The 21,446-nt window shown below is 38.3% G+C and overlaps 1 protein-coding gene across 1 annotated transcript in view; it reads right to left on the minus strand.

Moving 5' to 3' along the window:
• OCA2 (OCA2 melanosomal transmembrane protein) overlaps positions 1–21,446 on the minus strand; it is a 176,265-nt gene that overhangs the window by 141,893 nt on the left and 12,926 nt on the right. Inside the window, exons 2-5 of the mRNA XM_056329924.1 lie at positions 12,167–12,265; positions 11,385–11,573; positions 7,820–7,877; positions 6,950–7,022 (exon numbers count right to left, since the gene is read on the minus strand). Of these exons, the coding sequence (XP_056185899.1) occupies positions 6,950–7,022; positions 7,820–7,877; positions 11,385–11,573; positions 12,167–12,265 (419 nt within the window). The remainder of the gene's footprint in view (positions 1–6,949; positions 7,023–7,819; positions 7,878–11,384; positions 11,574–12,166; positions 12,266–21,446) is intronic.

Genomic DNA, 21,446 nt, shown 5'->3' on the forward strand with positions numbered 1-21,446 from the left:
CTATACCTTCTAAAAGGCCTGCTGACCTGAAGTCATTAACCCAATGATTTAGGACGCCTCTTGACAGTCTGCCTATTATTAAGAGTGTAGCCAGCGATACATGTCTTGAAAAGCTTCAGGTGCATATAATTATGGCAGCTTCCTTTTAAGCAATACTTTTAAAATAAATGCTGTAATTACCTAGATGACACATTCAGGAGCTATTATAAAGGTTGATTAAAATTAAAGGGGGAAAAATTCAAACCTTATTTTTAAGAAGAGTGTTTCCTTCCTTCTTTTCCTATAAAGATGAGGATACTTAAGTTTTCCATTCCTTTCTGTGCATTTATAAAACCTTCAGGAAGGCCCTAGCAATGCAGGTTCTCCTTTGATTGCAAGCGGAACTGAACATCATTCACCAGTCTGCATTGAGGCTCTGAAATCCCATCAGTTATCTTTCTCCAAACAATATTTACAGACTGTCATAACTCCATTGTTAGACTGCAGCAGATCACAGCCTTTATGAAAGGTAGAATCAAAATAAACCAGGAGGAAACCTCAGCCATGCTTATATGAATCAAAATGAGATATTTTTTTTTTATCAAGCTGCTCTTCAAAATATTTCTGCCTTATCTTGGTTTTTATGTTTCCCTTAAATTGCCAGAATATGATTTCCTCTATATTTTAATCATTCAGATGTGACCAACTTTCGAGAAAACTATCTTTTTACTTTAATATCCCTTTTTATTCTGCAACTTAACCATGCTAGGACTTTTTGTCTTTTCTGAACTTTTTTTGTAACGTGTCCTCCAGTACGTGCCTTTAAAGCAAAAATCTCCCTGACAAAATTTACAGCCAGAGCTGTTATTTTTTATTTCACTTCGGCTAAGCTGCCTCATTTTTATGTAGTTCCATTCTTTAAATTATATTACTGATGTGAATTATCCTGTCAAGGGATTGGGGTTTCTGTATACTTTGCGAACCATTACACAGTGGCTGTCTGTATTTACATCTGGCACCAGTCTGGGTCCACTGCTCAAAGCTAAACCAAGAGCTGTTTTTTCTGATCTGCTTCCTGATTAGCTGCTCCTAGAAGGTAGTGAAGAGGGTGCAAGAGTCACCTCATGTCACTTTACCTTTTTTTTGTGGCTTACATAGACAACATGGAATGGGATGTGGTGGCTAAGGGTTTAAATCAGTGTTCATTCATCAAAGTTTATACTGTACTGTGGACATCTGCACGTGGGTTCGTTGCTCCCTTAAAATCAGTGAAAAAAAGGTGCTTTTAAGATGGAATTCATTGCTGCATTTTAGACCACTACACAAAGATGAGAGGAATTGCTCATGAGAAGTATCAGTTCTCTCTATTAACTATAAAGAGAGCCTAGGATGACTAACGGATGTAGCTGAGATGAGTCACTCCTTAAACGTTGAGTCCCTGCTCTACCCTCCAGCATGTCATTAATTCAGTACGTACAGAGCCAGCTGAAAAGCCATGGTTGACAGAGATTATCTGTTACATTTGCATGTAGATGGCTGACTTTATGCTTTCTTTAATATCTACTTCTATAGCCTACTCTGCCTACCGTAAAATGCACCTTGAGAATACTATGTCTGTTGATTATTTTTCACCAAGTTTCTGAGGTGCTTATATACTATTGATCCTGATTTTTTCCAGGTCACACTGATAGTTTCTCTATGATATTACCATTTTGGAGAACGCATTTTGCCTGGGTCTTAGCATCTATTTTTACATGTTGTCCTTAACGGGTTATTTCTGCATCACGCCTTGCAGTTTTCTCTTTTGACGTCCTATCCCTGTTTGTAGCTTATGAGGTTGTTTTTACTTCATCCCTTCGCAATGTACCAAGTTGAACCACATGCTTTTCTATACCTGTTGGTTTACCCATCTGAAAAATGCTCCATAACACCACACTCACCCTGCTCCTTTTTAGAGTGTCAGCAATCTGGTTCCATATTTTGCCTGCATTGGATGAACCCTTTCTCTCTGTGCTCCATCAGTTCTAGAATTTTTGAATCCTTAATAAACTCTCTTTTTTACAGCATTTTCTCAGCGATGCCTTCAGATTCTGCTTCTTTGCCTGCCTCTGCACATGGTCCTTGTCTTCATCCATCTACTTAGCAGCTTGCACACTGCCTGCAGGCTAAAATGCTTAGTACATTTCCAACAGCATCAACAAACATAAATGATTTTTAAATGCATTCTGCAAGGAAAAATGATGGAGGAGTGTCTAACAGTAGAGACTAGAGTTAAAAAATAAAAAAAAATTCAAAGGGGAAAAAGAAAAGATATTAGAGAGGTTGTTTCATTCATTAAGTTAGTTTATGTTCCCTGGAAGAAAAACCCATTTTTAGGACCTCCATGGAAGCTGAAAAGCCTGCTAAAATCTGACAATATTCTTTGCCTCAAAGTCTTTCTTGAGATATAGATATAGATATAGATAGATAGATAGATATACACACCTCTGATTCAGGGAGTGGGAAAGGTGATTTTCAGTGACACTAATGGTCATGGCACAATTACAAGTTTTCCTAGTGACCTTTTCTTGCTCCATGAGTAACACAGTTGCACCAATCATTCAAACTCATGACACTTCAGCAAGGAATTTGATAATAACATTTACCCATCTTGTGTCCGCTTGGTCTAGAGCCTCCCTGTCAACTTCCATGTGTGGAATTGTTCTAAACAGTTCTGCTGAATCCAAATGAAATGAGGAATCTAGCCTGTGGTGTAAATTTCAACATGCTAGTGTTGTTGAGATACATCTCCTTTCTGAATTTGATATCTTAATCCTGGAATGGACACAAGATTTATGCAAGTAAATCTCTCAGAGCTACTGAGGAGAGAGGTAAGTCAGTGAAAACAGCTACTGACTAGTCAATTTGATATCTCTGGGTTTGTCTGGTTTAGGCTGACCGGAGACCCATTCAGCCATGATTTGAGAAGAGGTATTTTCATTAAATTTGGTTTTGCACATGAATAGCAAGTGATTAAGGAACCCTTCATACTGAGTGCTTGTAAAATGTCAGCCCTTGCTCCAAAAGTTTTACTGGGGAGATAGCAAATATTTAAAGCAAACAATCAGATCAGGACTGAAAAGCTTTAAAATTCAGTTATAAAAATGCAAGATCCTTGGCCAGACTCAGAAGGAATTCACAATCCATTCCCTGATTATTATCAGGTTTCAGGTCCAAGAGAAGGAAGTTCTGGCAATCAGTCTGAAATAGGAAAATGAAATTGCTTCACCTAGGCTGGTCTAACTTTCCCTCACCTATAACTGGCACTGGCACAAGTACAGAGGTTGAGAGGAAAACAAACAAGATTGTTCCAGAAACACTTGTCAGGGACAAAGTAAAGATGGAAATTCACAGATGGAAATTCAAAGAAGGCACTGTATCAGGGAGACAGACTCTTCTTTAAATGACAGTGAGGTAGTGCACAGTTTGATTGCATCATTCCTTAAGAGCATCCACACATCCCCGTTACTTTTTAATTCCATAAAACCCATTTCAATTCAGAAAGTTAGTGCACAGTTCTGCCTCAGCTGCCTGCTCCCATTGCTGGAGAAAAATTTTAAATCTTGCTTAGATCAGAACAGAAGTTATTAGAAAGAAAGGAACAAACATGGAGTATATTTAACATTTCAGAAGATTCTTCAAGTCTGAACACCTATATAAGTTATGGAGAAGAACAAGAATATTTCTCATTCGTTCTTCAGTCAACCTGTTAATGGACAGAAGTGACCTGAAGGTTTGAATGGCCAAACAGTTGCAGAAAATAAAAATGTTCATGTCTTAGAATAGGTACATGTAACTAAACTAAGAAATGTTGGAATTTATTCAGACTCTATATCTCTTCTTCCATTTTTATAACCTGCTTTCCAAAGGCACGTCATCTTATTAATTATTGATGGTCCCCACTTAACATACAGCCTTTGAGCAAAAGATCTGAAAATGCTTCACACATTTACATTTATAAGCGTATTGAATCTTGCTTCCTGCAGAAAAGGGTCTTCTAGCCAGGCTTCAGTATAAACTTATCTCTTTCTGGTATTAGAAAGCTGACTGTTAGAATTTATCAGACAATAAATCCAAAATGTTGTCAAAAAGGAACAATGTTACCACTATTTTGAAAAACTATACTAAATGCACTACATTTGTATCTTGTGCTGATTGCAAGGCAGTGGCAGGGTGTCAGGAAGTGGACAGAAAAACCTAAAAAACTTTGCAGACTCAAAATGCTTCTATTTATTCACAGGAGGCAAGATGATGTTTTCAGAAGCTGCAGCCAACGCACCTCAGTGCTACATGCCAGGTTTGTGCCCATGAGGATAAGCAAAACTAAGAAAATATAAGCGGCCTAATAGAAAGGAAGAAAATGGGAAGAAAAGCAGCTAAAGTACATCCAAACAAGAGATAAAAGTATATCAACATAAACAAATGGGAATTACAGCAAGTGGAAAACTGCTAACAGGATGTCATATGAGAAGTGGCTCATTCCCACACCAGCTGATGCAGGTCTCCCAACACCACAAAGTTCTGCCTCTGAGCAAGCCAGAGATTTAATGTACACAACAGAAAAACTACGGATATCTAAGTGACACCAGGGTGACAAAGGGGATCACCCAATTTGTTTTTAAAAATATTTCAAACTTTGTTATGATTTTTCTAGTGTATGCAGATACATTGTATGCATAAGCACACATCCATAACACAAATATCAATGTTCACAGGCATTTCTGGAAAGAAACAGAGGGGAAGGAATTAAAAAAAAAAAACAAACCCAAAACATTTAGAGTGGTTAGTACCCATTCAACACTTAACAGCTTTTAAGGCATAAGCAAGAGGTAAAGAGTGTTCATCTGCATAATTTGGCATCATATGAGCTAAGAGACACGTTTTCCACCCAAAGCAGTCTCTTATAATGACCTCTAAGTGTTTTGTGACAAGGACTACTGCAGCACACCTGCCAACCTACCATGAAATTCTTGTAGACATTCAGAGTAGTGCCTAACATCCACCGGGAATACCACAGTCTCAGCCAGCATAAATCACATTTTCAAAACTGCTGTGTGAACATTTTGTTTACAAATAATGTTTAACATTATCCAAGCTTAGCCAAAAAGGCAAATACTTTCCTCACTATGCAACAAAGTGGAGAACAACCATAAACTTGCTTCTGCACCAATGAAGACTGGCAGCAATGGTGACATGACATTCAGAATTAATTGTACTTTTTCCAAACCTTGTTCAAAATGCAACCTTTCTCCCTGAGCCTTCTGCTTGAATTACCACTTCACATTGAAAATGAAGTATGGCTTTGCTGGACTGCTTGCCTTTCACATATTTTTCCCAGCTCGGTGAGCTCAGATAAGAGACAGAACGTCCAGTTTTCAACACACATGACACACCCTAAAAATCTTCAGCTCCAGGTTTGTCAAGTAAGAAAAGAGAATGCTCTATTCTGACTGTCTCAAAGCATCCTGATGCAAGAGGTAAAATATGAAACATAGGATCACCTGTTTGTAGTCAAATCCCTGTCCCACCAGCACTTCCCTGAAAGAAATAAAAGGAATAGCTGGTTGCAAAGTCAATGTGTACAATGCAGCAGCTGTAGTTTTAACCCAAAATCTGTGGAAGGTGAGGAAATAAATCTCCGAGCTACATTATGACAGTTGACTAAAACTTGAACTTAAAGACTTGCTGCCAGTACACCCTCATTTGGCAGACTGGGCCATGACAACCCTGGTGCTTTGCACCACCACACATATATAGGAGCTTCATCAGAAGTTTCAGGGAGGACAAAACTATTGATGTGAAGAGGATATTGATGGGAGTTTACAGTTGAAGTTGTCACTGGTCCTCCTAAATGTTCACTTGCTTTCCTCCACAAAGCAACTTCAACTTTAAATTATAAATGACCCTCAATTACCAATGTTTTCTTCCTCATTTACCCTACTAATTATTGTGTTATATGGTGTCATTATTGGTGACAGTGAGAATGCTAATAATCAAATCTTTTTAAAATGGACTCTTCCTGCTCAAAGCCATGGAACTGCCCCATGGAGGGGGAAGAAAATAGTATTTCAAAAACTAAATCTTACTGCACCTTTTCAAAGCAAGACGTCTCCCAGGAGCTTGTGAAATATATCTATAGGTGAATCATCTTTTAACACTAGTGAAATAAAAGCCAAGCAGATTGCAGACCAGACTAATTAAACTAGAAATATAGTGAAAACAAGAAACATGAATTATTTGCAAAAGTTTTTGTTTACTAACAATGTTCATCCCTCAAAGACTTTTCACATTCAAGTCTGCATTCACCTACCATTAATAATTTTTATTTTGGGTTATTCTACTGTTTTTTCTTTTGAACAGTTTCTTGGCGATCTCTGGGCTTAAATTCACTATTGACCAATATTGCCTGGGAAATTTGTAAAGGAATCTGCACCTTCACTGAAAAATATCTACAGATCTACAAATTCATACATATGGCTGGGCTAAGCTGTTCTAGAAACATATCCATGAATCACCTAGTTTCCCATTTTTGAAGTTCACTGTAATATCATGTTCCAAGTATACACTACAGATAAGTTACAGATGATAGTATACCACTGGTCTGGGGTGCAATTGCTGTAGCCAAGTGAATGGGCCCAGCTATTTGCTAGGCCTTGATGCCACTGGGTCTGCAACCCACTTCCACATGCTTGGCTTCATGCAGAGGCTGGACACAAGGACTGGACAGGCACCGCAAGGCAACCTAGACAGGTGCTATTCAGTATGACTTGGACAGGGAGAATGGCTGTGGCTTGTGTCAAAGGACAAGTACAAGTGCAGCCCAGGCTCTAAGGACACCCAGTCCTCCCAAGGTATAAGACAGAAAACACACACCCATTCAATTAGTTTATCAATGAAACTTCAGTTCAGGGTTTTTTCAATGCAAGGATACAGAAGCTTTCCAGAGGTGATACAGCCAACATCTGCCAGGACACGCTTTGATCTGGATAAATGCCAAATAAAATCTAGGGTAAGGACAAAAAACAGACATTCATTAATAACACAAAACCTGAAAAATACCTGTTAAGTTTATCTCACATACTTAAACAAGACTTTTTCAAGCCACATATTAAATTGTTAAGATTATTTTCAGTGTTTTCAGGTACATTTCAACCACAGCTGAAAAGCAGCCCTGGGATACTTAACAAGGAATAATTCTCCCTCCATCTACTTACTGCCAAAGTCACATACTGGATGTATTTTATCCACGTGTCTCTTAGGACAATGTTGTAATCTTAAGGATTTATCTGGAAAGCAACATCCGTATCTGAGGAAATACAGTGTCATCTATTTTGCCTCTAACATAGAAGCCCTGCTGGCCAAAAAAAAAAAAAAAAAAAAAAAAAAAAAGCTCCTCATAGCAGCTAAAAGGATAAACTCCAATTTTTGAAGTATTACTTATCTTGCAACCTAAGATTTTGAAGATTTTCATAGGGGAGGGCAGCACTCTGCAGCCCTGGTAGGGACTGCCCAGTAGGGATTCATCCAAAATTTAACAAGCAACTGTAAAGGACATGCAAATTTGAGTTTAAGCTGCCTCCTCAAACTTAACTACTTACCCTACCATCTTGTCCAGGGTGGTGGCAAGTGCACCGAACAGTGGTCTGATTAGGCATGAAGTCCTGCACAGTATTTTTATTTTTTGCCATCTTGCACCCACCCTTGAGACATTTTTTATTAGCTGAGACCAAATATCACACCTCATTTTGAACTAATTCTAAGGAAATGGGGGCCAGGGGAGGACTGCAGATTCAATACTTACAGAGCAGACAACTACAAAGATAAAAAGGCCTGAAACTTTCAGGAACTTTAGACAGCATCTGAAACACAAGAAACGTGTATTTACTATATGGCTAGTTTAAAACAAACCTAGCTCTGACATTTCAGAAGCATCATGGTAAGCATTTATGGGTGATAATATACTGTGTCAGAATACAGACACAACAATGCAGGGTCAGCAGAGGCTTGGGAAGCCTGTTTGACTATAAGGGCTCCTGCCCCAGGTTCGCTGCCAGCTGGGTCTCATTGCAATGGGAAGGAGGTTTTTACCCCTCGGGGAAGCCAAGTGAAGGCTACAGCATGAGCTGGTGCTGAGACATGAGCCACTTCTCCACTGCTACTGCCAGTCCCCGACAGACCCAGAGCCCCACCAGCTTCCCTCCCAGGGAGACAAAGGAGCATTGCCACCACACAGAGGTGGCATGGCTGAGTGGACAGCACAGCCTGTTGCCTGGAGGGGTCAGGTCATGAATGACTTCCTCAAAATTGGACTTCTAATATACATCCTGAAAGGTATTGGGAAAAGATGGTTTGAAGACAAGAACAAGCTTTAAGAATCTCTTGTTTTAATAATGTCTTTTTAAACCAAATATACTTCACGTCCTTCTCTAGATCAACCAACTAGCAAAACTAGATCTCTTTTCCATAGCACATCTGTGCTTTTTCAAGGAATGCCTAGTTCTGGAGATGTGATGCCATGAAATCTTCTAAGTGTCAGAGCTTACTGCTGATGTAAGTTAAGCAAGAATAACTGTATATCAGAATAGGATGTTAAAAATGTATGCTCTCAAGTAAGAAATCTTAAGATTTAGCACTTTTAAATTACCGTTTTTTATTAATCTTGCCATAAAAGGCAACTGTTAACTAATCGTTTTCTGGCTGCTCATCAGTATGTTACACAGATGTCTTAATTTACAGAACTCTTTTTGGTGATTTGCCCTTTTTACATATTTTCATTAATTGAAGACACTGATGTTTTTATTCCATTTTTTTCAAAAGTAAACATTCAAGCATTGTTTTTCTGACAGAATGACAAATGTGAGGTTTGGTTTAAACCTGATGACAAGCAAGAAGGAAAACATTTCAAGTTACTAGGATAATTAGTTGAGAAGGGAACAGTGCAATAAATAGCTGCAATGACAAATGCTATAGAACAAAATATTAAAGCAGAGTAGTCTAAAAAGAGTCAGAAATAATTTTTAATCACAGTGGAAATAAGTCCCTAAATCAAGTTCATTGACTGAAAGCAATGTAAGTGACTGGAAACCCATTTTTTTAAATCATTGTTTTCTAAAGATGTCTTCCTCTTTAGAATTCTCCAAGCAGGGAGAAAAAAAAAAAAACCCAGCAGCTAATAAAACTACATTGCCACAGACAAACTTGTGCAAAAGGGCTGCAATATCTTATGAAATACAAGTAGTAGCAACTTTACACAGACTTTGCACAGCATAAAAATCTAGAGAAGGTAGAGGAGGAGGGGAAGGAAGCCAGTTGGGTAGCTTCTTCCAGAAATGCCAGGTAGCACTACTCTACTGTAAAACAACGTGGCAGATAGTGGGAAGAAGATAATAAAAGCCTGAAAAGAGAGCAATGACAACAAAAGCCATTATCAGCACCTCATAACTGATAACTTCTTTTGGTATTGTGTGATTTATGGAAAATACCCAGTGCCAGTTGAGTCATGCATCATCTATCCTGCTTGTCTATTTTCCTCATCTCTACATTACCATTCTGGTCTGGTATTTTTAAAAATTATTATGGTATGAGTTACTAAAGCCCAGTCCAGATTGGCTTAGTTTTAATGTACTTGATATTTTCCATTTACACTTTGAAATTATAATTTCTAATAATAATAATTCAAATTATTATTGAAACAAGAAACAGTAATAACTTGATTTTAAGACATAGGAGAAATAGAAAAACAATAATTAAGCCTTTATAAATTCATAACCACTTGTCTGTAAATAATGGAAACTCACCTAAAGGAGCTGGCACAATATAGTAAAAAAGGTTTTGGAAATGGTTATTTTGTTAAAGGTAGAATTTAGAAGGCTCTTTTCCTCCCATCTGTTTGTTTTCATGGCATTTTGTATTAGGGAAACGGCGCTTTTAACAGCTTACAGTTGAGAAGTGATCAGCCTTTGACTCACCCATGATTTGCAATCTGTCTCTTCCTACAGTGCTAATCTCGCCCAGCGATGCAAACACAAAACCTGTGCCAAATCCTGCGCTGATATATGCCTCTGGCGCAATCCTATTTTACTTCAGTTGGAAATGCATGAAGTATAAATCTATGAAGGATTTCACCCCCTGTTCTAAACCAAATGATTTTTCGTCTGATCTGCAGGTGGTGCCGAGCAGTTTAGCTCCATTTATTATCTCAGCAGAGTTATGCTGATTTACAACAGCCAAGGAACTCACCCCATATGTACAACCTGCACTATAGCAATGAAAATATTTCACAGGAAGTTCTGCCAGAAAAATGCGCTACTCTCCAGACTGCAAACCTACCCTGTACTGGAAACAACGGATTCTACACTCCCGCTTGATGCCTTTGTTCCATCAAATACCAGGGAAAGCTACCCCAAGCATGAAGAAAGACACCTGCCAAACTTCTTCACATCTGCTCTTATTGCAGTAATTGCAGCCATTGAAATTCTCCTGCTCCATTTGTTCAGCAGCAATGCAGGACAGCAGCACTCCACACAATCCATATGCACAATGAAAGGAGGAAAACAATTGTGAAGTGATGAGCTAAGACAACGTATAGATTGGGAGAAGATGCACGGATATCTCATTGGAAAGGCTCCACGGATCAGCACAGAGATATGGACATGCAGTGCTGGACTCCAAGTAAATCTGCAGAGCTATTTGCAGAGGCCAAATCAAACTAGTAAAATGCATTGAAACTCTGGAAGTGGCAGAGAGAATTAGCATCCAAGATTAAAAGGTTTGCTACTTCAGTCCCAGGCAAAAATATCCAGAGAAAATGTGAACTTAAGCTCTTATCACATTGGCATCTTTTAGTATATTAACAGATTCAATTTTCTCCATGCTTAAATGACTACTTTGAGGTAAAGAGTGAAATATATTAATGTGATTAAAGACAGAAAAATGCTGTTAGATTTTGCATTGTGTGTATGTAAAAAGCTACTGTAATGACTAAAGAAAGAATGTATTAGATACATATTTTAATTAAAGTTAAATATTTCATAAAAGCAAGAAAACACTGAAGAATAAAGCTGTGGAATCAAGCAAGCAGCTTTTAAGAAATGGTTTCAAAGAAATGTTAAAACAATATAGAAGGTGTTTAATTACAAATTCAGAAGAAAAAAAATCAGAAGAAAAATTATAAATTTTTAGAGGCTCCAATCAATTTCACCAGGGTTTATTTGCAAACTATCAGTGGCAAGATGCAGCCTAAATATGGAGTGTTATTTCATTCATTTGCAGAAAATAAGCAATTTTTTAGACATCTATACTTAAAAAACTAATCCCTGCAGGGAAAAAAAATGGAAAAAGAAATAAATGAATGTTTGAATTCAGACCTCATCTTTGATAAATTTAACTTGACATGAAGATTGTCCAAGATTTCATATTTCTCAGAAGAAGCAGATCTGGACAAACTTGTCATTTCACTTCCCAGTTGAAACCTTTGCTCAAATTCTGCAGAGCTGTAGTCCCATGAATCATCATCTGTGGTAAAATCTGGATTATGAAGAGCCACGCACTGCAACCTGTCACACATTTTCAGTAAACACAATAAAATAAAACTGTGTTTTATTTCAACATGTAGTAGATGCAACTGACCATGCACACCCTTAGGTTCATTGTGAGAGGTTTTAATGGAAACTCATAGAAAGAGGTTTATTGAGGACAGCTCCCCTTGACACAGCTGGGTAGATCGGGGAGCAAGAACAAAGACCCCATGATGTCTAGGTTCAGCTGGGAAAAACAGTTCTCTGATGCACCAGGCAGATGTATCTCAGGATTTGGCGCGTAAACCCCCTGTAAGGACACTTTCTATAGCTCTGCTGTGTCTTTCAGTGCACTTAATGTAAGACCACATAGAGGAAATAAGAGCACACGACCTGCAGTTGCCTATTCTTAGGGTTCTCTAATCACCCTGACCTCAGATCTTATACCCGTCCCTTCCCCATTTACAGCCCCTTCTTTCTGCTCAAGGTCCTTCAGAGTAATTCTCTGCTCACAACAGCTGCCCTTCACTTTATGTCCCAGCAGATTTGGTGTCAGGATATAAGAACCATGTACAATTAAATAGAAGAGACCTTAGAAAAAAAATATTTTGAGTAAAATGAAAGTAACTCACCCATTTTCCTCTGCAGAAACCTTCAGTAGTGGTGTCTTCTCTGTAAAGCCAGTATTTTTTGACCTTGAGCTGAATAATTTGGAAAAATTGAAGTGATATCTTTCGAAGGGGGGATAGAGAAAAAAAACAAAACAAAACAAAACCCAGTAAGTCTGCAGTACAATGATTCACTATGGTTCTACAGAACATTTTGCTACAAGTGCATCTAACTAGTTAAATATTCTTTATGAATGTTGTTCACCTAAATTAAGGTTTTCATTAAGTTTGACCAAGTCATATGAATGTTGTTCACCTAAATTAAGGTTTTCATTAAGTTTGACCAAGTCATATATTAAGGAAAAAAAGTATTTGAAGTACAAATAATTAATTCTACAGCACGATCCCTTCTAGTTTCTGTTCAGTCTTGGTCCTGGTGCTGCAGATAATTAACAGGGAGTACGCTACTTCTCGCCATATTGCAGCTTAGCACTGTTAAGAAGCCTTTTACTAAAATATAAATCCCAAAGCTTAAGAAACAGCTGAAGAGAATCTAACACAATCACAGGGGTCTGGCATTGGGGCTGGCTTCTGGAAGAGATTAAATAATTGAGCCATTTTAGAACATTCTCCAAGACCTGGCTCTTCTAGAGATGTTTCCCATCAAAACCACCATTATTCAGACACACTCAGATTTATTCCATTCAGAACTGCAGCCACCCACCACCAGAAAGTCCTAAAGAAATCTGCTAGGCATACAGTCAATATGCAAGTCTCATTTCTCCAGAAACACTTAGAGGAAACCCAAAATGTCTTCTGCTATTGCTGGACTGTGGGGGAAAAGAAATTATGAAATCATAGACAACTAAATAAATATACAAAGGTGACTGGTAATTCAATCTTCTAAATATGAAGCCAGTCCAAAAAGAAGGATCTGTGTATTTAACTTTATAACACAGCGGAATTTCTTGCAATTTGTAGATGTATGGGTGAACTCAAACTTTATAAAATTAAAACCTCTGGTTAATACTTCACCTTGCCTGCTTAGTAGTGTTATCATTCAGAAGCCATATTATGTGTGGAGCAGCTGGATATGGTTATTTCAGCCTTGAGTGGCCACAGACTCATTCAAACTCTGCTGTAAGCGCCGTATTTGCAGTCTCAGCGGAAGAGAATGAATGAGTTAGATTGACTAAGTTATCCAGTACCCCGGGTCAAACGTTGGGCAGATTACAATTCAGGTGCTACATTGCAATGGCACTTCATCTGTGAAGAGATGCTCGCATACTCTGAAGCTTCCATTCTTTAAATAGGAGAACATAAATCACACAAAAAGTTTAAATGGCAAAACTCTGGTATTTTGAAACAAGTGCTATTCTAGTATTATCATGGCCTTAGATGTAAAAGATTACCTAGAGCTTTTACAAAATGGAATCCATAAGGACAGCAAAAACAGTATCATGACTTTAAATGTGTACTCACTGAGCATGACTGATAGGCTCCTGACTAATCCAAGCATCCCACTACATTCAAAGTTTGCATCCAAAAGTGACAATTTTAATAAAAATTCTGATGGTAGACCTTGAACTTGCACATTCAGAAATTTAACTCACACAAAGTTAGCTGTTTCTGCTTTTAAACAAAATTATGCCACTTTTTCCACAAAATTCTCCAAATAATATATACTATATGCTGTTCCAATCTAACCTTGCATTGCACACACGATTAATCTTTCCACACTTACTGATCTTTTTTTCCTCCTAGGATATGTGCAAATCTGAGATTAGTAACCAGAAATCTTTCTACAAAAAAATCCATTTTCTTCTAATTGTTAGAGGTTGATTTCAACACTGCTTTGTGTTACACAGGCATATGTATATCTACTGACAATCCCCTACCTCAGCAGGTCTTCACCACTATTGGGAGTGAGTGACCAGTACACGAAGAGTGCTGAAGGGCAAAGCAACCACAGCAATAACAACCAGAAAGAGAGGATAAAGGTTTGTCAGAAGGTCATTTAAATGACAGAACCTGAGGGAAGGATCTAGAAGGCTAGTTTAAAGACATCACCTTCACTTATTGTCTGCACATTTTTTATCCCCACTTGCTGATATAGGTCTTGCCACCTTAAATGGAACTGTAGAGCTTCACAGATTGCCAAGAATGGCCAATACAGTAAAAATGGAAAAGGTCTTCAGATAAAGTGAAAACAATTAGTACATGACCACATCCATTTGCAGAGAGTAAAAACACATGGACAAGAATAAGCAGCAGGAAACAGCCAGGCTTGACAAAACAAAAATAATTAGAGAAAAAGCAGAAGAGCCTCAACTCTCCCGTGATGTGATTACTCTAATTCAAGAATAAGAGTAATATAAACAATAAAGCTAATTAGGACATATAAGAATCTTGAAGACCAAAAGCTCTAGAAAGAAAAGTTGTAAAAACATGATGAAAAAACCAGCATGATTATAAAAATTAAAATAATCCCTGAACAGAGAGCCTAATGTAAGCCCCTCTGCGCCTCTCATACTTCTGCGGGGACACTATTGGTGCAATCTGGTCATCTGCTTCATCAAAAGATAACAAAGATCATCTGCAAGCAAAACTAGGAAGGCCCAAAGACCCTCTGCTATTAGAGGAACAAGTCTGCAGTGCTCAAAAACCTTCTTAGCATCCTTCCTGGTACTCCTCAGTCCTACAAGTGGCTGGCAATTGTGACACTAAGTAAGGGAAAGAAATCAGTGTGACACATTTCAAAACCTAAGGTCAGTTTACACTTTGAATGTTTCTTCACAATCAAAAGACCTAGAAACTTATACCTACATGCTAGAATGGAGTCCAACCCATCTCTACGGAGCAATTCAGCAACACCACCAAGGAGCTAATCACCAGGTCAGCTCATTAGACCATTGTGACTAGACCTGTTCATAGGATGAGAAGACTGCTCTGGATTTATACTATGTGCAGGTGAGAAACCGGTTAGTTGGACAACAGTTGTGTCCATTGGTCTTCTCTCATAGTTCAGACTCAAAAATCATTAGCACTTTATACATCAAATATGAGACATGAAACAATTGCATTTATAAATGTATACACTTATATGTAGATATGCACATAGATCTTCACACAAAAAAATTAACATTCTTATTTTCCTTTCATTCAAAAGCGATGGGAGAAAACTAAAGCCAAAAGCTATGGAAAAGTTTGACAAGGACTTCTTCAAAGACTTACAAAGCATCACTCATATGGAAAGATCCATGTAGAACTGACATCAGAAAAAGAAGAGCATGTCCTGCCTCCTGTACAAGCACAGCTGTGGCCAAATTCATTCTCACACTTGCTACAGCTGGGCATGTTTGGGTTTTTTTTAATTAAGAGAAATCTTTCAAACAGAAGACTATGTTCTTAACCACTTGACTACTGCTGTGACAGTCATATATACAGATTTTGGTGCTCTCTGCAGGAGTATAGGTTTGTTCCAAGGAAGTGTGTTTTCTGAGCTGGTTATTTGCAGTAAAATTCATACTTTCCCATTTCTAATCTTTCAAGCAATTACAGTTTCTGATTGTTTCCATAGTAACCCAGAAGAAAAAACAGCATCATAGGAGGGCTGTCCACACCCCAGATGATAAAGCAGGTTCTGCCAAGTCACAGAGGTGTCCACAGATGAAGCTCCAGTTGGCTGACAGCAGCTGGAGAAGCATCTCACCCACAGTGTTAAAAAGTACGAGGGTCCAAATATAGGTCCCAGGCATCTATTGCAGAAGCTCCCATGGATGAGTAAGGTTCACACTATTTTGGTGGCAATTTTTACTGCTCTACAGCTGTACAACAGAGATCCAACCATCAATCTCCTACACTCATTTGAGCAGTTTAAGGAGGAGCAGGCTCCTCCTCGCCATGCGGAGAGGTACAGGGAGAGCAGGAGAGGAAAAGATGTAGGAGACTCCAGTTGCTCCCACTGATGGGCTGATGACTCCTCAGATGTTATTCGGAGTCATTAGCTGAAGAGTGCTGCAGGTTCCACCTACAACACACCAGCTTCTCATTACCTCCAGGTCATAACTTCCAAAGTCTCCAGGGGACTTTGGATGAAGTCCAAAGAGAGAACTTAATTCCTGTTGTTGAGCACCACACCTGCCACTTTACTGCATTTTCAGGCATTTCCTAATGTGTTTACACATGCCATTTTAAATGAAAGCAAAAGGAAGGCTTTGTGGTAGGAACTGTTGTTCAGCAATAAGCAACCTTTCAACCCCAAATACAGTACAGCAGAGGGCACTAAAAGAAGTAAGCATCCTACAAGAACCTGAGAAAGGAGAAAACCATACTCATCCTAGTTAGCTGGCAAACACTTAAAATAATCACTAGGTTTGCGTGTAACCTATTATTTAGCCTTGTATTGAAAAGATGAATCATGCCACGTAATGCATTAAGTTTTCACTCCCCGTGATAAAAAGCATATGTTTTAAACATCAGCTAATACAATGCTTCATCTGCCATATGCTATGTTGTGCATGCAACTATCAGTAAAAGAGCTATTTCTATGACAACAGAAAGCAATAATTCTTACTTCTACAGAAAGGATTTGAAGAAAAGTTTAATATGGGAGCATACATATGATGCAAGAACATCAACAGTTTTGAACATAATTTACTGGAAATTTCACTATATAACAAATAAAAAGCACAATCTCTTGGGGGGGGGAGTTAGCATGCTTCCCTGAATTAGTAATCACTAAAACCATTATAAGTGTGAGGCTGCCTCTTAAACAAAAGCCCAGGAATACTACAAAGCCAAGAGATTACAACAAATACAATACAAATTTAAGTAAAGTTTCCTAGAGGAGAAGACCAGAGTAAGAATACGAGAGATAATTGAGAGATAATTATTTGTGCAGGAGTCTATGATTTATCATTTCTACATTCTTACAGACTAAAGCCTAACTTCATAAGCATCATCTTCCCTGAATAGAGAACATTTATACAACTCATAAGTACCGAACTACTTATTCTAATCGTAACTGTAAACAAGCACCATGCAGAAATAAATTGAACAAAGAGTTTTAAAAACCACAAAAAAAAACCCCAAAGAACACACCACACCAGTTATTGACTGCACCCGAAACACATTCTTCCACCAGATTTGGTATTTGTCAGTTACTAACAAAGTCCACTTTTGGACAACAGTTACACAGTACAAACTGTGCTGACCTGACCAACATCACAGCATTCAGCTCTTAAACATCTACTGTGTACTAAGCAGTAGTGTACAAGCATCCGTCCACATTATGACATATATGTGCCCACACAGAAACACAATTGTCTGTCATGTTTTCTCCTCAGTGGTAGCACGTCACAGGGGAATTGTTATGATTACCCATCACAAATGAAGTATGGTCAACTGATACACTAAGAGCCAAGGGAAATATCAAAAACTCCAGAGCTCATATCTCTAGACAGGGTCCAGACGTTTTCTGATGACTGCTTTATGTAGCTTCAACTAAATGAGCAAATAACCTCTAGACCCTTTAAAAGCATGCACCATTAAGATGTCAGAAAAATTTAGCAATGAAAGCATTACTTAATACAAACTCATTTTCTCTTTGAATTTCCTAACTTTTTATTAGATGGGACTGTACAGGATTTCCCAGAGGACTGCAGCCCTGGCACTACCTGACAGTAAGACACTACAAGAAGCACAGCCAACTGGCAGGCCTCATATTGAGAAACATCTGCCATGCCAAGACCCCAGACAAATAAAGAACATGCTTAAGAACAATGTAGTGAAATGTGTGCCGAGCTTTTCCAAGATGGAAATGGTTCCATATATAGGGCACAAACAATCTGCTTGCTTCATTCACATCTGCTGGGTTTGGAGAGCGAACCTGTCCTGCAAGAGCATGTGGTAGTGGTCTCTCCTCCTTCAGTTGTGCAACATTCTGCTATTTTGAGAAGTAGGGCAATTTTAAGTCCAGAAATAGCTTGGAAAACAGGGTTTTCTGTGTTTCTTTTTCTTAAATTAAATCAGGCTTTGTAGGGTTATAATACTTCCCTGAAAAATGAAAATTTCAGGGACCTCCAGGACTTGATAACTCCTTTTCCTCAAGAGTCTGCCTGCCTCTGTCAGTGGAAGTCTTCACCAAGAAGACATCAGGACATGGTTAACAGACCAGGACCTCACTGCAGTAGGTGAAGCCAAAACTTCGTACTCAATCTTAAGCTGCCCTGAAGCTCCTCTGACTCTACCTACGAGGACTAAGCTGTTCTCCACACTTTTTCTGCTCCCATGTCAGGGCACCATGAGGTCCGGCTGCCCTGTGGGAGGGAGCCAGGAGCACAGAGTGGCTGTGGGTTTGGCAGGGCAATGAGGTCCCCAAGCAGGGCTTGTCCCACAGCACCCAGCAAGGGAACAGGGACAGGATGGAGGCAGGGACCCAGGCCAGCCCAGATCTTCATGACTATCCAGCAGGACAACAGCGATGGGGCAGGTCAAAACGCTTACCCTTTGAAGGACTACTTTGCAATGAAAAGGTGTAACTGCTGTTTCCTTCTCTCTGTTTTCTGTTTCAGCAAAGGAAATTGGAAAGCTACAGGAGACAGCATGCAAAGACTGCAGTTTGAAGGAGAAAATACATTTCAGTAGCAGGCACTGCCAAAACAGTTTAGCTGTTGGCGACTGCCAGCAAGCTGCAAATTTGAAATAGGCAGCAGTAGCCAGTATTGGTAGTGGTCCAAATTCCAATACCCCAGTTTCTCTATGGATTACACAGATAACCTGTTAAGGGGTATTATTCTCGAATGCTGCAGGGCGTACTGAAAAATGAATCTGCCATAGGGAAGCAATTTATCAGCAACACTTTAAGCATAGCTGCGCTGATAATACTTTAGCATATTCTGCAAGTTTCGCTTTTAAAAGACAGCATTTCTCTTTCATATTCATAATGGGATTTCAGCTTAACCAGCTCTACTGTTAACTGAATTTACGATGAATAAATGGGGGTCACACTTTTTTAGTAGTCTGTGAGGCAATTCCAAGAACCTCAAAAGGTAAGGAAGTGGTCACAACTTAATGTTTTAACTTTACATCTGACCAAACTCTCTTAAAGATGCAGTATGGGGCAGTTGGATGATAGGAACAGAAGGATAGGTCTGAGAAACAACTGGATGATGTGACCATGTCTAGAGGAGGTTATTCTTCAAGCATTGCAGTGCTATGTTGTCATAGTCTCAAAGGTTTGGGGGAACATATGTTGAAGTATGAAGATTTACTTTAAGACTAGCTGAGTTTAAGGATTATGCAAGAAAAAGGAAGCACTCTTAAAGGAAGACCATTGACCGCTTCCCAGATGAGGGAATGCTTTCCTACACAATGGTGAGACAGCATTATTTTGATGCAATTTTCCTTAATCCAAGCGATGTACTGACAAGTTGTCACATGTAATTATGCTTCTGGCCTTGCATAGTCATAATATACTCTTATGCCACTCACCACAGTTTTGGAGACTGAAAAGAGTAATTAGTGAGCTATACATAAAGATGAAGTAATGAAGAATGATTCTTCTCCTTTTTTAAACATTTATTTAAAAATTGTAGTTCCATATATTGCATTCCAAGAATTTGGAAATAACATTATTCATATCTGCAACTTCTAGAGAAAAAAAGTAATTTTGTCACTATAAACAAAGTGTCTCCATTGCTCAGAGTTTAAAAAAAAAGCCAGAAAGATGTACAAAAAAGCTTATTAAAAATTTGAAAAATTGTGACTGATATCTCTGCCTGGAGAGGTGTTAAAGGAGGTGAAAGTGAGCAGCAGGCCACTGCATGGCTTAAAAAATTCAAGATGTCACCAAATTAAGCTTTGTTTAAAAAAAAACACATGATGGATCCCAACCATTGTAAATTTGCTGAGGCTTGTATTTTGTCCTTTGGTCATAATAAAACGAAACAAGGCAAGTTCAAGAATTCTTATATCTGATACATAATTGGGTTCTCATGAGGTATTACAATGTAACCAGGACAACTTATACGGCCTTTATGTAGATTCTGATCCCAGTGGACTGGACCCAGCAAAAATGTTAAAATTTTCTCCAAAGCTAGGGCATAAGACACAGTACTCAGAGTAGACAGAGAAGAAACAGCAGTAAAACTTTAAGATAAATAATTCATAGGGGGAGGTATAGCTATCATATACTGAAATTACACTATTAAGTTGATAAAATAATTGGGGGTTTTTCACTGTACTGGAAGTTCTTCCACTCTATTTTTTTCATTTTTTTAATTATAATGGAGGTACTAAGGATTCCTTTTCAGGTTCTGGCTGAGCATAAGACACTGAGGTCATTCATATAACTTTTGCCATCTAAAAGTCTGGTCGAAGATATTTAGGGTCACTGGTGAGAGAGAGACTTCTTGAAATCATTTTCATCCTCTCCATCTCCCATGTTGACTATACAAGAAACCTGGAGAATTAACTTTGAGATAACAGAAAGACTTCTTCAGTAAATAAAGTATAAGCCTCACATAAACAATGTCTGTATTACGGTATACCAAAAAGTACTTTATTCATGTACTTTTTATTCACTCTTAGATGAAATCTCTTTTTTGTACGGAAGACTTTTCACAAAAAAAAATTATTCAGTGTACATTAGTAGGAATACAAAAAACTATGAAGTCCTTCCAAACATGATTTCCTCATAACTTCCTAGCAAGTAACTTCCAACACAGAGTAAACCCACATCACTGGTCATTACATTCCACCTCGAGTTATATCAGAGACAAAAATTTTTAGAGCACTGAAAATCCAAGAGGAACAAATTAAAGAAACAAACAATAAAAAAGTAGTTGATAATAATACAATATTTGCTCTTACATTTGGAGAATATTTAATGAAACCATTCAAGAATAAATGCAGGTTTATCCCACAAAGATGGTGCTCTTCCCTGCAATAGCCCTTCACTAAGATCACTATAATATGTTAACATATTTAGTTTACAAGCATCGGGAACTTGTTTCACAGTGTTGGGTTCTGTTTTGCTACCAGGCATCTTTTTTCTGTCTTGGAAAGCCTCAGATACCTATAGGTACCGCAAGGCTACAATGTCAGAGAAGGAGCTATGTAATTTATGTTAACAAGCAGCTTTAAAACATAGATTTTTGATTCAATGTCAATGGGAGATGAGTTTGAAACACAAGATCTGAGTCCATAAACATATTCAGCTGAGATTCTCAAAGAAAAAAGAGGAAGAAAGAAAAACAAATTAAGGTTTATAAATAATGTATTCCAAAGAAAATCTGAGAAT

The sequence above is a fragment of the Falco biarmicus genome, chromosome 2, assembly GCF_023638135.1.
Source record: "Falco biarmicus isolate bFalBia1 chromosome 2, bFalBia1.pri, whole genome shotgun sequence".
Classification (NCBI taxonomy): Eukaryota; Metazoa; Chordata; class Aves; order Falconiformes; family Falconidae; genus Falco; species Falco biarmicus.